The sequence below is a fragment of the Schistocerca americana genome, chromosome 1 (assembly GCF_021461395.2).
Source record: "Schistocerca americana isolate TAMUIC-IGC-003095 chromosome 1, iqSchAmer2.1, whole genome shotgun sequence".
Classification (NCBI taxonomy): domain Eukaryota; kingdom Metazoa; phylum Arthropoda; class Insecta; order Orthoptera; family Acrididae; genus Schistocerca; species Schistocerca americana.
The window spans coordinates 296,750,690-296,772,120 of record NC_060119.1 but is presented as its reverse complement, the minus strand read 5'-3'; the positions used below and the strand labels follow the sequence as shown (position 1 = coordinate 296,772,120).

At 43.0% G+C, this 21,431-nt stretch overlaps 1 protein-coding gene across 6 annotated transcripts in view; it reads right to left on the bottom strand.

Moving 5' to 3' along the window:
* Positions 1-5,233: 5,233 nt before the first annotated feature.
* LOC124595185 (putative tRNA (cytidine(32)/guanosine(34)-2'-O)-methyltransferase) overlaps positions 5,234-21,431 on the bottom strand; it is a 77,221-nt gene continuing 61,023 nt past the window's right edge. For 4 of the 6 annotated variants that reach the window (XM_047133846.1, XM_047133830.1, XM_047133820.1 and 1 more), the window contains 2 exons: positions 8,614-8,797; positions 5,919-6,209 (listed from right to left, as the gene is read on the bottom strand). In XM_047133846.1, coding sequence (XP_046989802.1) covers positions 8,637-8,797 — 161 coding nt within the window. In that variant the 3' untranslated portion in view covers positions 5,919-6,209; positions 8,614-8,636. Of the gene's footprint in view, positions 5,834-5,913; positions 6,210-8,613; positions 8,798-21,431 lie in introns of those variants that run through there. The other 2 variants (XR_006978184.1, XM_047133807.1) reach the window with 2 other exon arrangements.

Below are 21,431 nucleotides of genomic sequence, written 5' to 3'. Positions count from 1 at the left end.
AAAAATAGACGAAGTCCATTTTCATTTAGTTTTATCAGCAAAATTGTTATTGTTTTTCACATTCAACTGCACTCAGGTCTCATTATTTTCTGATGTCCAGCGAAATGTAGCACCACCATCACAAATGCCCAGCAGAGAGCAACTTATCCCTTCTGGAGAAGTCTTTACATGGAAACTCGAAAAAAGAAAATAGAGGAAACTGATATTTCCACTCGCGAATATCGATGTCGGTGATGTAACAGATTCAAAACTATCCCTGTAATTTACAAAGTCAAATAAGATGTTTCTCATGTCTAGAGAACCGGCAGACATGTCTTCCACCTGCTAGATGTACACAGCACAATCAATGTTCTCGAAACTAAATAAAGACACGAAATGTGAAGAAACAGTCAACCGAACAATTTACATAGGAAGGAATAATGGCCCAGAGCAAACACACACCCATATTGCATCTTCTCAGATTTCCAATTGACCACAAAAGCTGTCCAACACATATTAAGTATTAGTTCACTAGTTGGCCACAGGCCACCGCCATGACAAGTATGCATAGACAGAATCATCCTACTAAATCGTATACATATGTGAATGATCGCTATACTTACAATGTTAGGATTGCGGTTTCAGTTGAATGACATTCGATAATGACCAAAGTATCAGAAATACACCCTGCTGACGGCTGAGGGTCTGGAAATTTATCTACAAGCATATATACAATTTTATAATTTATGAAGACGTTTATCAACATAAAGCAACCCAAAATACTGTAAAAATGAAGGAGAAAGTGAACAATAATAATAATAATAATAACAATAACAATAATAAGAAGAAGAAGAAGAAGAAGAAGAAGAATGAAGTGAATACTAAAATACAGAGAGAGAGAGAGAGAGAGAGAGAGAGAGAGTGAGAGTATGAGACGAGCAGTCAGACACAGTCAAATTTCATAGTTACAAGCAGTGGCGATTCATTCAAAATTTTACCGAAGTGCTACAATGTGGTGTCCTATCCCCTTTTGACTTACATGGGTAATAATAGTAACTAACTTGAATATATTAATTTTACATACTTAAATTGAACTGTTCAAATATTTTATAATTAATAATAATATTAATAATATCTTATAATTAATACTTTAGCAAGTAACAAAACAAAATGAATAATAATAATAAAATGAAATGATGGTAGCAGCAGGAATCAAACCCTGTCCAACAAATTGCCAGTCAGTGCACTTGACCACTTGGCCAGGGTGCCATTATGTTCTCTGCTCCTCAAAAATCAGTCATACTGTACACCTACACAAGAAGAAAAGAAAAATACTGACCTGATGCTGTGAGCAATGTAGCACTCATAGTCGGAAGTTCCATGCGGCTTTTCGCGGATGATGCTGTAGTATACAGAGAAGTTGCAGCATTAGAAAATTGTAGCGAAATGCAGGAAGATCTGCAGCGGATAGGCACTTGGTGCAGGGAGTGGCAACTGACCCTTAACATAGACAAATGTAATGTATTGCGAATACATAGAAAGAAGGATCCTTTATTGTATGATTATATGATAGCGGAACATACACTGGTAGCAGTTACTTCTGTAAAATATCTGGGAGTATGCATGCGGAACGATTTGAAGTGGAATGATCATATAAAATTAATTGTTGGTAAGGCGGGTACCAGGTTGAGATTCATTGGGAGAGTGCTTAGAAAATGTAGTCCATCAACAAAGGAGGTGGCTTACAAAACACTCGTTCGACCTATACTTGAGTATTGCTCATCAATGTGGGATCCGTACCAGATCGGTCTGACGGAGGAGATAGAGAAGATCCAAAGAAGAGCGGCGCGTTTCGTCACAGGGTTATTTGGTAACCGTGATAGCATTACGGAGATGTTTAATAAACTCAAGTGGCAGACTCTGCAAGAGAGGCGCTCTGCATCGCGGTGTAGCTTGCTCGCCAGGTTTCGAGAGGGTGCGTTTCTGGATGAGGTATCGAATATATTGCTTCCCCCTACTTATACCTCCCGAGGAGATCACGAATGTAAAATTAGAGAGATTAGAGCGCGCACGGAGGCTTTCAGACAGTCGTTCTTCCCGCGAACCATACGCGACTGGAACAGGAAAGGGAGGTAATGACAGTGGCACGTAAAGTGCCCTCCGCCACACACCGTTGGGTGGCTTGCGGAGTATCAATGTAGATGTAGATGTAGATAGTGCTTGAAGGGATGGCATTGCTTCAGAGCATACACAGTCGAAAACAGATGACCACATCCCCTCCCTGAGTTGACTTACCATCATTTGAACACTTGATACTAGTTTCTGGTTATCACAGAGAGCTAAAAAAAAAAAATAAAATAAAATAAAATAAAAAATAAATAAATAAAATAAAATAAAATAAAAAGACCCACCATGTTTTTGTCCATTTTATTTGAATACAAGTACGCATTGGAAGGGAAATGGCGCCATTTTAGTGTCACCTCCAGCTTTTATTCCAAGAAAAATGGTGTAATTTTAGTGTGATACTTACAGTGTCCTGTAGCACATTACCATATGATAGCATAGAAATTAAAACTATTGGATTCAGTGATATGCTTGTCTGTACTCTGAAAAATGCAGACAACACAAAAGAAACCATACGGGATATAGCAAATGAAGCTGCTATTTTCATATTACGAAGGTATAAATTCGAATTCCACCCAATACTGCACGTCACTTTCCGAAGCATTGAAATCGAGATTGCGATGTGCCTTTGTAAGCCAGTCATAGCTCATGTCACGTGATCTCACCAGCTGATGACAGCATAGGACACATGATGTAGTCAGCCAATAGCAAGATCACTCTTAAGTAGCGCGAACACACAAATAAGAAAAGTTAATGGTTTAAATTAATATACATAGCATTCACCTATAATATTGGTCTCGAAGATTAATATGCTGGAAGAGAAGCTAAGCTTCCACATATAATGTTGATCTTGTTTGCGCTTGTTACACTTCAAGATACATCACACAAATGTGCCAGCAAAATTTTTAATAATGACATAAATGTCTGATCTTATGGTCTCGAAATTCTTCTAAATGGTCATCCTCAAAGAGTTGATTTTTAAATGAGAGTCAAACGCTTTGTGATTTAAGAAATTCATCGTACATTCTCGCACATAGCTCATCTTATGTAAAAGGAAATCTCCTTCAAATGTAACGCTTTTCAAACCACCATTCACAATATTTTCCTGCAACCTGTTAGAAATAGGTTCGTTTCAGCAGTTGCAAGAGAGCACCAGATAACAAGCGTAACTGCGCTTGCACAGCTACGATGTTGCAGAAAGCCCATATGGTCGTACATGTAAAACATTAAAAGATCTTACATTATGTCATAAAAGAAACAAGACATCAGAGGATACTTCAAGAGCGTTGGAATTTCGTGAACCATACTAAAACGCATAATTCAGCTTAAAATGCACATTTGATTGCAAATTTTCTTGGAGTACCAGTACTGTATTATCTCATGTTTGGTTCTTTATTATGACATAATGCCATACGTGCACTTGAAATGCAGCGAACAGTTGAAACTAGTTAATAGTGTGAAACTAAACACTTTGTTTCAAATAAATTGACTGCCTCAACAGAAAAGATTAATGAAACCCAAATCTCTTTAGCAAACCGGCCAAAATAACTTCATTGTTCTGTAAGGCGATTAATGTTTGACTGTCAGAAAGGTGGAAATAAAATCTAAAACTAATAACATATTTTAGCCTTCCGTAATTACGCGAACGTATTTTAATTCATCTGATAGCTCCCCACCACAAAACTCCATTTTGTTATCATTTAACGTGAGAGCAATAAACGAACAGGAAACAACAAAATCACTAAACGGTCACGTGGAGACGACCCACCTCCCCACCACAACTCAGACTGCTCTGTGCATCAGCCCCAGATTTACTAACTTCTGAAATGGGGCAATATTAAGTAGTGGCACCCAGCCACACATCTGTGATGAGAAGCGGGAGAAGGTACTACTCATACGCGACTCAACTGCAATGCGCAAGAGCCCGCCCGCAAAGCCTCAAACGAATCTAATTTAAACAGTTGTCACGCCACACTCACCGGAGGCAATTTGTTGTTACAAAGCACAGCATAGTCTTCCTAAAGCCTTTGACATACTTTGCTGTTGACAGACGCTTGTATGAGCACTGTTTTGTTGTTGTATACGGCGCATTTCCTTGGCAACTTTAGTTTTATTCCTTTCTATTTTTTTCTCCTGTTCATTTTTGTTGTTGCAGTATTATTCTGCAGTAGCGGGATACAGTAATATCCTTTGTTAGAGTATTGGTTCTTACAAGTCAAAATCACATAAATTTAACTGAAAACTAAAACAATGAAAAATTCCCAGAATTCTAAACAATTCCCGGGTTTTTCCCGGTTTTCTCCCGGATGAAAAAATTCCCGGGTTTTTCCCGGATCTCCCGGTTGTCCCGGGTTGTATACACCCTGTATAAGAGGATTAGTTGCCGAAGAAAGAACTCAAGGACAGAAACGAGGACGTCGTTCAACTTCTGATGACGAGGAACGCTTGAATGGAAAGTTGCACATTATCAACAAGCTTCTTGGGAACAAGCATAAGGATTGTGCAGTGTGCTCAGACAGAAAAAAGAAAGGTGGCAGGCGTGAAACTGTGTATTACTGCGAAACATGCTCACAAAACCCAGCTCTCCACCCTGAAGTGTGATTCAAAAAATACCACACAATGGAAAGTTTTCTACTGTAAAAGCTTACATAAATATATGAATGAAAGCACACATTTTGTTTTAATGTATACCCCAATTGTTGGCCAGCGGCCACATTGTTTCCACAAAGAGATCCACATAAATCTCTGCGGTGCATTGCCGCCCAGGCATCGGCCATTTAAATAAGAGCGCACGGAGCCGCCCTGTATCTGCCTTACGGAGTGCAAAGGGTTAAGCCGCAAATTTTCTTCCTTCCAGGAGCAATGAGCTAACATTCAAAGGGCAATTATCAGCTTATGGGTACTCTTAATTAAAGACAACACAGTATTACTACGAATTTAGGAACATTAGTGTATCTCAGGTTCTATTAAGCATACTTTTTTATCATGACAGCTTCAATTACTATCCACTAATGTTCCCTGAAAGTGAAAAATTAGCTAAGTTGGATGGATTGCAGGACGTATGTTGTGCTAAGACAAGGTCATTAAAATTCATTTTATTGCAAACACAACTTGTCATTAAAAGTGTAACACACATTTGTTTTGGTACCATTTAGGATTACAGAAACACATGCTGCACTGTCAATTCACAAGAAATTACACCATTCTGTTCAAAATTTATAGTTCAGTAGTGAACTTAGCGTATATCACAAACCGTTAACCTCATGTATTCAAACACTGTCCGAGTCGTTGGAAACATTCAATATCATTCTGCCACATGATGTGAATAAAGAGATGGCAGAGTGACTCCAGTTCAATTGCTGTATTGCATACAAATATTACAAAATCGATTTGTTGGAAGAATTTGTATTTGTACCACAAGAACTGCAAGCTTTCTGGAACTTTCTCCACAGGTACACTTACTGCATCAAAGTATTGACAAAATTTACACTACAAGATAAAATACCTTTCTAAGAAACAAGTAATATGCTTCAATCATTATGTTTCTGCACAGAATAAACTACTGCAACCTGAAACAAAAACCACTGACACTATAACAGAGTAATTAACACTTAGTAAATGTTTGTTGGAGGCCATGTGAGGTTCTAGCACCACCCACAACTGAAGTTATTTAAGTAACAAGCAGCCAGTAAGGACAGTTGCGACTGCAGTTAAGTCATTCTCCATTTGGCTGCAAAAGAAATTCCTGGGTGTAAGAGAAGATTCTAGAGGGTCCATTTAAACTCAGAAAAAAAGATTATAAAAAACCAATTACATTGACTGAAGTGATATTTATTCGTTATTATACAAAGTAAAAGCTTGCAAAACAAATGTTCTTATTTGGCAACAACAATTAATGGCTACTCACCACACAGAGGTGCTTCAGCAGTCTTTTTCACTGTACCTGTCTGTGACACATTGCCTCCTCTATGTGGTGAGCAGCAATCTATCCTTTCCATATTGTTGTTGTTTCATCCTGGACTTTTCTTGTTTGATGCATTTCGCTACTGTCACTATTATGAAGTAGCCATAACAACAACCTATCTTCTTCTTGAAATTTGACAGTTCTGTGAAACATAGAAGGAAACACATGTTTCAGAAATTTACTCATATTCTCATGTGCACCTACAGAAAAAACCACACCCACACACACACACACACACACACACACACACACACACACACACACACACACACATACACACACAGACATTACATGAAACAGCAATGTAAATAGTTACACTTGAAAATGGGAACAAATTTCAAGAAGTGCATCATGCTAGATATTATAGTCCTTGTTTCCCAATTATTTTATTATTAAAATACACAGGCATTAATAATGCAAAGACATATCATGGAGATAGTTTCAACACAAGTTGTTCAAAAGCTTGACAATAACCCGAGATTTCTCGAGCTGTGATGTAAACTTCTTAAGCGGTTTCAATTGTGCTTGCGCGCCACATACATGTGTAATAGTAAGATCTACAAGAGCAAAGATAAGGTCATTGCCATATGTCCAAGAAACTGGACTCATTTTATAGAGATTAGTATGATAATAACCCCTCAGTTGGGTTTCTGTAGATAATCTACAAAAACCTCACAAATGAAGTTATCACACAGCTAAATAAAATATCTATACCAATGGCATTTTCAGTAACCTTTGCAAGGCATTAGATCTCTCTGTTAATTTATAACTTGGCTGAATCAGTATCCCTGATAATGAACTGACAAATTACAGAATGAATTAAAATACCAAAACACGAATGGGAAACTACAATGTTGTGGTGTGATGGCATCCTCCCTCCCTTAAGTCCACAACACAAAGCAGATGGTCAAATTAAGGAATATGAACAAATTGGCACATACGTATAATATAGCAGAGACAATAAATAGCTATTCAAAAACATTATATTGGCTGCTATTAACATAACCATACTCATTATGGGCCACAAATCAGAAATGCCAACTGTAACTCGTGGCAAACAAAATCGCTCTTAACCTTACGAAACCAAAAAGGTTCCAGAATTCATATAACATGTAATGCAGCACTAGTGTGGGTCAGTACCCATGAGGAAGAAGCTTGTAAGCACATATGTACTACAAGCTGAAATAATAGTCACGCACTATCATTTTCAGAACTCATGTAACATTCACAGCTAATATAATTTCTGCACTGAAGGGAAAAATCATTACACCTAAATCAAGGAGTTTTGTTGTCTATATCGGATGAACACCACTGCCACGTCATGTTTACTTCCTCTTTTCCACCCAGAATGCCGCATCTCCTGTACAATGCTTATGAAGTGTTCGGCGCAACCACACATTCTGCCCCAGTACTGACACCTGCACTGTGAACCTTGTCTGCGAATAATCAATAATCTGCAAGCCAAACCCACCAAGCTGTGTCTCCCAAGCAATTCTCTGCCGGTGTTGGTGCTGTGGAACAATGGGAGCACAACTACCTAGATTCTTATGGGCCATTTCTGGGCTCCTTGTGACTGATTCATTTTCTCACTTCCCTTTCATGTTCTGCATGTCCCAGGTCACTTCTACTGTTACTAGCAGGAAGTTGGAAAAAATCCTCATTTTTGAGGCACCTCAAACATATCACTTTCAGATAATGTAACTGCATTCACCTTCCTTGAATTCCAACATTTTTATGCCCATAACACAATTCAATACTTTTGAGTTGGGACCACGGCTTTAAAATCATTCAACAATTGATTAACAGTTCATCATTTACATACAATGCACTCATCAGAGGATGAACAAAGTGTTCAAAACCAATAATAATAAGAAACAATAAGCAACTCTGACTCCACAAGGAACCACTGTGCACAGTGACTGTATATTATTATCAAGAAAGATAGGAATACAGCACTGTTTTTTATTATATTATTATTATTATTATTATTATCCTCACTTATCAAGATTTCACCTATAAATAGCCACCTTTAGTGCGTGTAGGTGAGTTGTAATAAAACAAACTCCCAGCAGTACATATCACCATTCGACTTTATAGATGTACAGCAGTAAGAAATTGAGGTGCTTGGTCAGTTTCCTACTGCCTATGCGTATATGTAATGGTCATTGACATGTATTGCTGGGAGTTTGCTGTGTTATAACTCTCTCAAATGCACTGAAGATGGCTATTTATAGCTGAAATCTGAATATGCAAGGATAATAAAAAAACCATTCGTACTGTGACTGACTGTGGTATTCCTATCTTCCTTGTAAGAAACAATAAATTGTGTTGAAGAGAGCTATCATCCAGTTAATGGTTGGTAGCTGGTTTTCTAACATGAAGAGAGTTATCATCCAGTTAATGGTTGGTAGCTGGTTTTCTAACATATCTTATTTTACAACCAGGGAATGCTCTTAATGCCATCTACTGACAAAATAATTTTCTGATCAGGTACAACATTATAAGCAGCAACTACAGAAGATAAAAAATCTATTTATGCAACTCACCTTCTGCCAATGAGTGATGTCTATCAGTACAGATTCAAATCTCCACAGCTTAGAAAAGGAACAATAGCACGGTTAACTTCAGTGAGAGACCTGAAGTCACAATCTGTTTGTGTAAGTAATGGATTTAGCATAGTTGGTTTGTAGCCTTCAGGTGGTGTGTAGTTCCTGCACAGTATGTAAGCCTCTGTAATGGAAATTTTAATAAGTGAAAGAAAATTTACTTTGTTTAGTGATACAACTGTCACAATATATTAATAATACTATTAATAACAATAATAAAAAGGTGCCATCTTAGCTCGCTATGCCTTAGAGGAAAGTATGTCTGGATAGTAAAAATATACACAATTTTAAATAGTTAGTTCTCACACTAAATCATTAACTTACAGACCTACTGTGTCAGGAAATACTACTGATGTCTTTCAGTCCACTTTAACAACAGGTAAATAGTTTTTCTTGACACCTTTTTGGAGGACATTTCTCAGGATTTCCCCTGTTCGGCAGTTTATCAAAGTGTTCCACCACATATTTCCATGTCTCAAATACCTTGAAATAATATACTGATACTTACACATTTCAATCTCGTCAGAAACTGTGTGTCATTCACATATAAAATTTCATTTGAAGTACTTCTTCAGTTACTTTTTAAGCAATGTTTCTCAGATATTGGGCCATGAAGAAGTTGAATACCCACTAGAATAAATGGATCTCAATGGACGGTAGATGGTGCCCGCTAGAATAAATGGATCTCAATGGATGATAGACGGCATTGATTATGCCACTATCTCGCCACGTGAACACACCGGCCAATAGTGTCCCTCAGGGTCAGCATTAATACTGCTACACCTTGACTGCTGATAGTATTCATTACTATCTCCTCCATACTACTGACTACTCATTGACGACTTTGCTTAGATATTGGATTTCCTCTCTAGTCTTTATTCGGATTGTGGCTCTTACTTGACCTGTTGGCAGCATTGTGTTGAAGGTTCGTTGCATTTCATTGTTTAATAGGTTGCTGCTGACTTGCTCTTGTTGTGTCAGGTCCAGTGTTTGATCAGTCCGGTTGCTCGACCCCGGCATGGGTTTGAGTTCCATCCACAGGCGGTCTTCCCACCTTTCGTTGTCACTGTTTCTCTCCAATCTTCTGACATGTGTCCCGGTATCCAGCAACTTACAGATATAGCAGTTTCCTTTTTCTATTTTCAGAAGCATATAATGGATAGCAGAAACATACAAGAAAAAGGAATCAAAAGGGTGCACTACACATTGCTCATTAATTTCCACTGGCAAAGCAGATGGATACCAAGGTTGAAAATGATATGTGAAGCTAACAGTCTTAAATACTTGGTGTCACTGCAGCTGAAACAGTTTGGCCAAGAGCAGATTTGGTAATGCCTACATGGAGCAGGAATTATTACATCAACTATTTTCAATAAAACACTTTAAGGAATGCCCACAGCATATCATACTTTGGTAGCTGCTGTTCTACAATAGTAATAGAGCAAAAAGGCTGGCATACTGTTTCTCAGAAGTACTCCTACTTCTGATACTGTAGAACTAAGTACGTAAAAGACATGTGCTAATGACAGCTTCCTTAAGTATTCACTGCTCTCAATTAAGTGTACACAACTTACATACTTAGTATATAATTTGGCATTTTATAACAACACCACAATACATATAAGAAACAAGAGGAAACAGTAAGACTGGAAGACCAAAAATAAAGTGCTCAGATTAAGATGGTTGGTTGGTTGGTTTGGGGGATTAAAGGGACCAGACTGCTACGGTCATCGGTCCCTTTTTCCAAAGACAAAGAACACCCACAGAGAATAAAAACGAGTAACAGAATAGAGCACAGACGACACGTAACAAGAGAAACTGAGACAAAGACCAGACAAAACGAACTAAAAGCACACAGAGTGTGACGGTGGTTGGCCGACCAGAGAAAGAAAAAAGGAAAAGCCAACCACTAGAAACACATTAAAAAATCAGTTTAAAACCGGAGGCCAAAGGCCAGAATCAACACAAAACAATAAGATAAAAACAGAAACACTCAGATTAAAGAATAAAAACCCCCTGCCCGAATAAAACGTAAAACTAAGTCAGCCATAGCCGAGTCATCTGTTAAAAGGGCAGGGAGCGAGCCAGGCAGTGCGAACGACTGCCTGAGCGCAGCTAAAAACGGACACTCCAATAAAACATGAACCACGGATAAAACGGAGCCGCAGCGACATAGAGGCGCATCCTCACGGCGCAATAAGTGGCCGTGCGTAAGCCGAGTGTGCCCAATGCGCAGCCGGCAGAGGACAACAGACTCCTTGCGAGAGACCCGCAAGGAGGAGCGCCACACACCGGTAGCCCCCTTGATGGCCCGAAGTTTGTTGCGTGAAGGCAGGGCGCGCCATTCAGTGTCCCAAAGGTCCAGAATTTTGCGGCGTAGGAACGCTCGCAAATCTGTCTTCGGGAGGCCAACGTCCAGAGATGGTGCACTAATCGCCTCTTTCGCCAGCCGGTCAACATTCTCGTTGCCGGGGATCCCAACATGGCCTGGGGTCCACACGAAGACCGCAGAGCGGCCGCAACGCGCAAGAGTATGCAGGGACTCATGGATAGCCATCACCAGACGGGAACGAGGAAAACACTGGTCGAGTGCTCGTAAACTGCTCAGGGAATCGCTACAGATGACGAAGGACTCACCTGAGCAGGAGCGGATATGCTCTAGGGCTCGAAAGATGGCGACCAGCTCAGCAGTGTAAACGCTGCAGCCAGCCGGCAAGGAACGTTGTTCGAAATGTTCCCCTAGAGTGAGCGCATAACCGACTCGACCAGCAACCATCGAGCCGTCGGTGTAAACAATGCCAGAGCCCTGATACGTGGCCAGGATGGAATAAAAGCGGCGGCGGAAGGCCTCTGGAGGGACCGAGTCCTTCGAGCCCTGTGCCAAGTCGAGCCGAAGGCAAGGGCGAGGAACACACCACGGGGGTGTACGCAGAGGCGCCTGGAAAGGAGGCGGAACAGGGAAAAACCCAAGCCCGCAGAGAAGCTCCTTGACGCGTATGGCGATCGGACAACTCGACCGGGGCCGACGTTCCGGCAGACGGACGACGGATGGCGGGAACAGGAGACGATAGTTAGGATGCCCGGGCGAGCTTAGAACATGGGCAGCATAAGCGGCTAGCAAACGTTGGCGTCGGAACCGCAGTGGAGGGACACCTGCCTCCACGAGTAAGCTGTCCACAGGGCTGGTGCGGAAAGCACCAGTGGCAAGGCGTATCCCGCTGTGGAGAATTGGGTCCAGCACCCGCAACGCAGACGGGGATGCTGAGCCATATGCCAGGCACCCAAAATCCAGACGGGACTGGATTAACGCCTGGTAGAGCCGTAACAGGGTAGAGCGGTCGGCTCCCCAGCGGGTGTGGCTCAAACATCGCAGTGCATTGAGATGCCGCCAACACGTCTGTTTGAGCTGCCGGATATGAGGCAGCCAAGTCAACCGGGCATCGAAAACCACCCCCAAAAACCTGTGCGATTCCACCACCGAAAGAAGTTCGCCGTTAAGAGAAAGCTGCGGCTCCGGGTGAACAGTACGTCGCCGGCAGAAATGCATAACGCGGGTCTTGGCTGCCGAAAACTGAAACCCATGCGCTACAGCCCAAGACTGCGCCTTACGGATAGCGCCCTGTAGCTGACGTTCAACAGCTGCAATGCCAGGAGAGCTGTAATAAAGGCAGAAGTCGTCAGCATACAGGGAAGCGGAGACAGAATTTCCCACGGCCGCAGCAAGCCCGTTAATGGCTATTAAAAACAGACAGACACTTAAAACAGAGCCCTGTGGCACACCGTTCTCCTGGACGTGGGAGGAACTATACGAGGCCGCGACTTGCACGCGGAAGGTACGACACGACAGAAAATTGCGGATAAAAATCGGCAGAGGACCCCGAAGACCCCATCCATGGAGCGTAGAAAGAATGTGATGACGCCACGTCGTATCGTACGCCTTCCGCATGTCGAAAAAGACAGCGACCAGGTGCTGACGGCGGGAAAAGGCAGTACGGATGGCCGACTCCAGGCTCACCAGATTGTCGGTGGCGGAGCGGCCTTTACGGAACCCACCCTGAGACGGAGCCAGAAGGCCCCGAGACTCCAGTACCCAATGCAAGCGCCGGCTCACCATCCGTTCAAGCAACTTGCAAAGAACGTTGGTGAGGCTAATGGGACGGTAGCTGTCCACCTCCAGAGGGTTCTTTCCAGGTTTCAAAACGGGGATGACAATGACTTCCCGCCATTGCGACGGAAACTCCCCCTCGACCCAAAGACGGTTGTAAAGATCGAGAAGGCGCCGCTGGCAGTCCACTGAAAGGTGTTTCAGCATCTGACAGTGGATGCCATCTGGCCCAGGAGCGGTATCAGGGCAAGCAGCGAGGGCACTGCGAAATTCCCACTCACTAAATGGAGCATTGTAAGATTCTGGGTGGTTGGTGCGAAACGAAAGGCTCCGACGTTCCATCCGCTCTTTAATGGAGCGGAAGGCCTGGGGGTAATTCGCAGAAGCGGAACTCATAGCAAAATGCTCTGCTAAGCGATTGGCAATGACGTCGGAGTCAGTACAAACTGCTCCATTCAGTGAGAGCGCAGGGACGCTGGCAGGTGGCCGATAGCCGTAGACGCGTCGAATCTTGGCCCAGACCTGCGAGGGAGTGACATGGAGGCCAATGGTGGACACATACTGCTCCCAGCACTCCTTCTTGCCTTGGCGGATAAGGAGGCGGGCCCGCGCACGCAGCCGTTTGAAGGCGATAAGGTGGTCGAGGGAGGGGTGTCGCTTGTGACGCTGGAGCGCCCGCCGGCGATCTTTAATCGCTTCAGCGATCTCAGGCGACCACCAAGGCACAGCCTTCCGCCGAGGGGACCCACAGGAATGGGGAATGGCAGATTCGGCGGCAGTAACGATGCCGGTGGTGACCGATTGAACCACCGCATCAATGTCATCGGTAGAGAGAGGCTCAAAAGCGGCAGTGGAGGAGAACAAGTCCCAGTCAGCCTTATTCATAGCCCATCTGCTAGGGCGCCCAGAAGAGTGGCGCTGTGGTAGTGACAAAAAGATCGGAAAATGGTCACTACCACACAGGTCGTCATGCACACTCCATTGGACAGACGGTAAGAGGCTATGGCTACAGATTGAAAGGTCAATGGCGGAGTAGGTGCCATGCGCCACACTGAAGTGTGTGAAGGCACCATCATTTAACAGCGAGAGATCGAGCTGCGACAATAATTGCTCAATGATGGCGCCTCGACCTGTTGCCACTGACCCACCCCACAGAGGGTTATGAGCGTTGAAGTCGCCCAATAGCAAGAAAGGTGGCGGCAATTGGGCGACCAGTGCAGCCAGGACATGCTGCGAGACATCACCATCCGGTGGAATGTAAAGACTGCAGACGGTAACAGCCTGTGGCGTCCACACGCGTACAGCGACAGCCTCTAAAGGCGTCTGGAGAGGGACAGACTCGCTGTGCAGAGTGTGAAGGACATAAATGCAGACGCCACCAGACACCCTTTCATAAGCTGCTCGGTTCTTGTAATAACCCCGATAGCCACGGAGGGCGGGGGTTCGCATCGCCGGAAACCAAGTTTCCTGGAGAGCAATGCAGAAGAAAGGGCGAAGGCTGAGAAGTTGGCGGAGCTCTGCTAAATGGTGGAAAAAACCGCCGCAGTTCCACTGGAGGATGGTATTGTCCATGGCTGAGAAAGGCGTGAAAGGACTGGGAAGGCAATTTACGCCGCTTGTTCACTCACTGCCACCGATTCAGTACCCGGACGAGAGGCATCCATGGCGTCTGAGGGACCAGCGAGATCAAGGTCCTCAGCGGACGCTAGAATCTCGACTTCATCCTCAGACGCAGAGCGCGAAAGGTGCGTTGGGGTTGGTGCCACCGCAAGTTCTTTAGCCTTAGAGGTCTTTCTCTTGGACTTCTCTCGCTGAACCTTGGGTTTCACCGGCTGGGAAGGCTTCACCGATTCAGTCTCCGGGACAGAGGAGGATCGTGAAGCCCTACGCCCGGCTGCTGGTGAGGACTTATGCCACTGGTGGCCGTCATCCTTCCCGCTGGGGGAACCCTGGGAAGGGAGCGTCCCAAGGGAACTCTTACGGGCGAGAGTAGCCGAAGAAGTTAGGCGCTTCTCCGGCTGAGAAGCGGGGACGGACGTCCCCGACGGGTGGGAGGAGGTTGCTCCTGAGGTAGGTGGTGCAGGAGCAACCGGTTGGGGAGAGCCCCCCACGGGCAAGGGGGCAGAAGGAGTCGTACTGCTTATCGAGCTGGCTGGAAGTCTCGCAACTGATGGAGCTAGCACAGTTGTTGTAGCAGCTGCATACGAAGATGTCATTCTCACAGGATGGAGTCTGTCATATTTCCGTTTGGCCTCAGTATAGGTCAGCCGGTCCAGGGTCTTATATTCCATGATTTTGCGCTCTTTCTGAAAGACTGTGCAGTCAGGCGAGCAAGGTGAATGGTGTTCCCCGCAGTTGACGCAGATGGGAGGCGGGGCACATGGAGTATCGGGATGAGACGGGCGTCCGCAATCTCGACATGTGAGGCTGGAAGTGCAGCGGGAAGACATATGGCCGAACTTCCAGCACTTGAAGCACCGCATCGGGGGAGGGATATAGGGCTTGACGTCACATCGGTAGACCATCACCTTGACCTTTTCCGGTAACGTATCACCCTCGAAGGCCAAGATGAAGGCACCGGTAGCAACCTGATTGTCCCTCGGACCCCGATGAACGCGCCGGACGAAATGAACACCTCTACGTTCTAAGTTGGCGCGCAGCTCGTCATCAGACTGCAAAAGGAGATCCCTATGGAAAATAACACCCTGGACCATATTTAAACTCTTATGTGGCGTAATAGAAACGTTAACATCCCCCAACTTGTCACAAGCAAGTAACCTGCGGGACTGGGCGGAGGATGCCGTTTGTATCAGTACTGACCCAGAGCGCATTTTAGACAAGCCCTCCACCTCCCCAAACTTGTCCTCTAAATGCTCTACAAAGAACTGAGGCTTCACGGACATAAAAGATTCCCCGTCAGCTCTGGTACAGACGAGATACCGGGGCGAGTATCTTTCGCTCTCATTCATAGCCCTTCGTTCCTCCCATGGTGTGGCCAGGGAGGGGAACGATTTGGGGTCATACACATTAGCCTTGAATTGAGCCTTGGAACGTTTAGAGACTGCTGACGGCTGGCCGCCAGCAAGAGATGATGTACCACGCTTCATTGCGGGTCATCCGCCCTGATGCCACCTACTCCGACCAAGGGCCCTCCCCACGGGCGCCACCCAGCCACAGCAAAGGCCACCTGGCAGGATGGCCATTGCCGGGAGTCCTGATGCCCCAGGGAGATGGGCATCTACTCCTTGGCATACGTGGGGAGTGAACGGCGCAGGCATCAGTAGAGCGATCCCTGTGTTGTCAGGGGGCTACAACCAAGAGGGTACATGGCGACCCCACCACAACGGACTGGCTACCGTGCTGGATCTTAGGTGCAAAAATGGCCAAGGTCGTCGTCACAGTTAAAAGAAACACTGCAGAGTGCAGCGTGGTAATCGCCCAAGAGATCGAAAACGAGCGGGACACCATTGCAACGACGAGAAAGACGGCTATAGGTCTAATTGCACGAAGGATACAGTGCACCATGTAAGGTGCCCTTCCCCAATTGGCTCGCTCTTCGGAATAATTTAGATAGATGGAGGTCAAACCCGAGAGGGGACCATCACATAAGGCCGAAACGTTTGAGACTCCTTTTAGTCGCCTCTTACGACAGGCAGGAATACCGCGGGCCTATTCTTACCCCCGAACCCGCAGGGGGATCAGATTAAGAAGGGTAGGATGTGGGACAGGGATCAATTTCTTGCCCTACCATGCAATCTACACATCAAGAAAGCAATGACAGAAAGAAAAGAAGGGTTCAGGAGTGGGATTCAAATTCAGGGTGAATCAGTATTAATGGTAAGATTCACTGATGACATTGTTATACTAGGTAGAAGTGAAGAAGAATTACAGGATCTGTTGTATGGAATGAACAGTTTAATAAGTACATAATGTGGATTCAGAGTAAACCAGAAACACAAAAGTAATGAGAAGTAATAGAAATGAGAATAATGAGAAACTTAACATCAAAATTGGTGATCACAAAGTAGACAAAGTTAAGGAATTCTGCTACCTTGGGGCAAAATAAATCATGTTGGATGAAGAAAGGGGAACATAAAAAGCAGACTAGCACAGGTAAAGAGGGCATCCAAGGTCAGAAGAAGTCAACAGGTATCAACATAAACTATAAGTTTTTAGATAAAAATTCCTTTGTAGAATAGGAGTTGCCTCAAAGAAACATTTTTAGTTAACTTTCAGATTTTACTTTCCTGTTTGTCATGTACTTCATGTCATTAAGTAACCAACCAGAAATTTTGTTAGCATCATTAGTTACTCCTGTCTGAGCTAAAGACAATTTGGTTAAGAGAATTGAAGATAACATCTAGTACGGGAAATTATAAATGTCTTTATTCCTTCTGCATGCAATGGATAATTTACAACAAAACACAAGAGAGAATGTATGTACTGTGGTGGTGTAATTAACATACCCACAGCTTAAACAATTTTCTACAAAATGATTGTGCATGGGACTGTCTTATAGACTTACTGGACATTTTGTGCCACAAATACTCTTTATTAACCCCTTACTGCTACTTGTGAGACTTGGCTGTCATGCCTTGGGTGTTGCGTCATCACCCCACTCACACTACATTCCAGGTGCTGGATACTTCCAATACTCTCACCATTTCACAGCTTTGTTTTTGTTATGGGCTTAAGAATGGCACCAGGTGAATTAAGAGTATTTACACTATTTTCTGCTGTCTATAACAACACAACAGTCTCACAGTACAGTACAAAGATACAGAATCAGCAGAAATTGCAAAATGAACATTGAAATGTCAACTGTCATAACTGCAGCAGTTACAAAGTATGGTGAAGTTCCACTAAATGGACCAACATCAAGCTGAGAGCAAAATCACTGCAAATTACACAGTCTGGTACAGACCTACTAAAAGTGCTGACTTCAAACTGACAGAAAAGTTGTTTGCTATAGACTGAAATGCCATTTGTTGGGTTTACAGCAGATGATAAGGAGTTTAGTTGTTAAATTAAAAGGAAGGTCAGCATTGGCCGTAATATTGATGTTTTATTGATAGCAGAAGTTATTGTGATTGCTTCTCAGTTTTGGTTATTGATAACTTGATACCAGTGTCTGAGTTTAATTTGTACAGCACTGAAGATGATCACAATGTGATCGAAAATCGATTCTGCTATCAATAAAACATCAATATTACGGCCAATGCTGACCTTCCTTTTAATTTAACATATATGGTCGATGTGCACACAGCACTCCACGGAGTCGCCAATCAACGAGTTTAGTTGTAGTGTGTTGCAATCAAATGAACCATGTATTTCACCATAGGTAAACAATAAAAAACTTGCATCTCAAAACTGTTAAAGCAATCAACTGCACCAAGGGCATATCAGTGCTGAACTGCTGCTGCAGTGAACTGCACCGAGAGCATAATGCACTACAACCCCTGTAGCAATCCACTGCAGTAGAAGGGTTAATTATCAATCCACTGCAGTAGAAGGGTTAATTATAAGTTTCCAAATAATACAATTCCACTCACTTATTTATACACTGTGTTCTGTATATACCATCCTTACAGAGCACCATCAGTGATGTGGAACGTGTTAATTTATACATTAATAAGCAGAAGCAGCCATTGCAGGACGCCACTTACACACACATGAAACAGTAATGGACTTATAACAGAGCCTTGTAAAATTTTGTTAATGATTACTGCCTATTCACGAGAATTTCCTGAGTCTATATTTGTTTAGTCATGTGGCACAATTATTAGGAATTTTTTTTTAATTTAGTACGACATGAACCATATGTCAGGTATACCAACCATCTCATAAGTAACACATTTTTTTCTGAAAAAAAAAAAAGCTTTGATTCACAAAGTTAAATAGTTCGGACAAGTGACTAAAAAAAAATTGTTACTGTTTAACTCTTTAGTGGAGTATATGCAGAGATGAACACTTGGGAAAGCTAAAACTGTTGAAATCTGACCTCTGCCTTTTTCAGACAATGAGCTACCAATTCCACTATTGGAGCATTCCTCGTAGACTGACTCAGTGCTCCATTTTGTCACTTGTTCCTCTCCATACCTTCCAAACTCTGCAGAGGCTCTCATATAATGCTGCACGGCTAACATTTGTGTGAAAGGTGTTAAGTCTGCAGCATCAATGGAAATGTACAGAGAGGAATTAGTGACAAGGCACACTCATGCCTCGCTAATTATTATTTAATGTTTGTAAAATTTGGTGCATGAATGTGTATGTGGTGGCTTGTCAACCTAGCAGTACTGCAAAAATTCAAATGTTGATTTACTAAATAGATTATGAGAGCACACCTTAAAACAAAAAAAAATAAATAAATAAAAAAAAATAAAAAAAAAATAAAACCAGTTGTACGTGCACTTGGGCTGTCATGGAGCAAAAGTAGTAATTGTGATAAAGAGCCCTGAATGTCCTGATAGGATGGCAGCCTTCAACTGCTTTGACAAGGTGTCCCAGCAGCAAGCTCTAGTTCCAGTCTCTCTCACCACTTTCACGTACATCATAATGCCCTTGATATCCCAACATATTGTAGCATGACTACCTGCTTCTTGAATTTGCTTGAGTGGATACAATGGGTGCTTCCACTCACTCACTTATTACTTGGTTCATATTAGTGCATCCAGGACTCATCTCGTATCAAAGATCACAAAAGACTCTTTTTCATACAGCTTAATGGTCTGTGTTCCGAGATACTGTTTACTGCTAAGCTTCTAAACACAATACAAACTCCTCAGAATCCATTGGTTGCACACGTTCCTACAGTCAAGGTCCTTGAGGATGACATTGTATACAAAATGAATTCTGCAGCAATTTAATAAACAATGATGCACTTGTTGGCATGAAGTCACTGATAAATTTGCTGTCTTAGTCCATGCAAACACACTGGTTTTCTATTCTACTGTTTATACAGATAACATATCTTCCATTTGTGTAAGCTTTCTACCCATTGATACATGCTCCCTTTACTTAAACAATTGTCTCCATACTGAAATATTTAATCTGCTGTAGATTTCAAATTGTTCAACTCCTTTGAGCACAAGGAAATAAATAACACCTTGTTGTTCTTCTATAGTGGACAATGCCAGTTGTACACACTACTGCGTACGCGCTACTCAGTCATCTCTAGACCTTTGCACAATATTGTTAAGGAACTAATGCTAGTCCTGAAACACATTTCCTTGTGTGTACATATCCATGAAATTTTCTCCTGGCTGTTATTGCTTGGATTACAATATCCTTTTATTCCACAGTCACCATTGCTGCACAGTTTCAGCTGTGTACCAGTTTTCAAGTGGTTGTTTAATATAAACCATCAACATACATACATACATACATGAGCTAAAGTCCTGGTGCGGAGTTTCTTAAACAAGTGTGACACAGCATACAACTCTTACTTTTCTAATTGGTATCTCCAGTTTCTTTTCTGTTCAATTTAATTGCCATAAATGTTCTACATGTTATGTGGGAACTCTAAACAAGTTGGATATACCAAAGAACCACAATAACATACAATCCTTTATATTATACACTGTAAAAGTGGGAAACTTTGTGACATTTTAGCACATTTTGTGACATAACATTCAAATGTTTACTGCAATATTTAATTTGCACATACATGGAATTTTATAACATTTATCTTACAATTTTGTAGATATAAAGTTCTCATGTGCACTGTTACAAAGTTAGCTCCAGTTTCCAGTTCAGGACAACACTGTGTCACGGACTCACATATCCTCAAGTACCCGACCCTTGCAGCATGTGGTGTTAGAACCCCACAGTGCATTGAAGTCCCCCAAAAGGAGAAAGGTTCGGGGTAGTTCATCAAAATGAGTGAGGACCCCACTACCAAGAGGCTCATAGTGTGTTAAGTACACAGAGCACACTGTGATGTCAACATGGGCCACTATCTGAACAGCAACTGCTTGTAGTGTTGTCAAGGGAATAGGTGAGGAGTGAAAAGTGTCCCTTACGAACATTGCAACCCCACCTTTTGCCCTGTCACCAGTAAGGTCGTCATTTCTATAAAGGTGATGACCTCCAAGTACAGGTGTGTCAGTCTCTTTAAAATGAGTCTCTTGAAGGCAGAGGCAAAAGGGTCTGACCTGTACAAGAAGTCTCAGTTCCACCAGATGAGTCCTGTATCCATTTACAGGGTGGCGCACGAAATGTGTTACCATTTTGTTTTTGAATATAAACTTTATTGTCAATACAATCTGAAAGGAACGTATACTACAATGAAGAGCCATCCATGGAGATTTGTTCTAACTCAGCACATGCTCAATATGTCCACCATTTCGTTTCCTCACTTCCTTCAAACGAACACTGAAGTTAGTGATTACCCTACGACACATGTCTTCCATAATTTCACTGCAAGCTTGAAGAATTAGTCTTCTGAGCTCCATTAAATCACATGGACGTTTCGGGAAAATTTTTTCCTTTAGGTACTCCCAAAGAAAAAAGTCACATGGATTGAGGTCTGGACTATTGGGGGGGGGGGGGGGGGGGGCCAGTTTTGTCCGTCATTGAAGCGACCTGGAAACCTGAGTGAAATGATCCGCATGTCGAAACGCTCATGTAAAAACTCCAACACAATGTTTGCAGT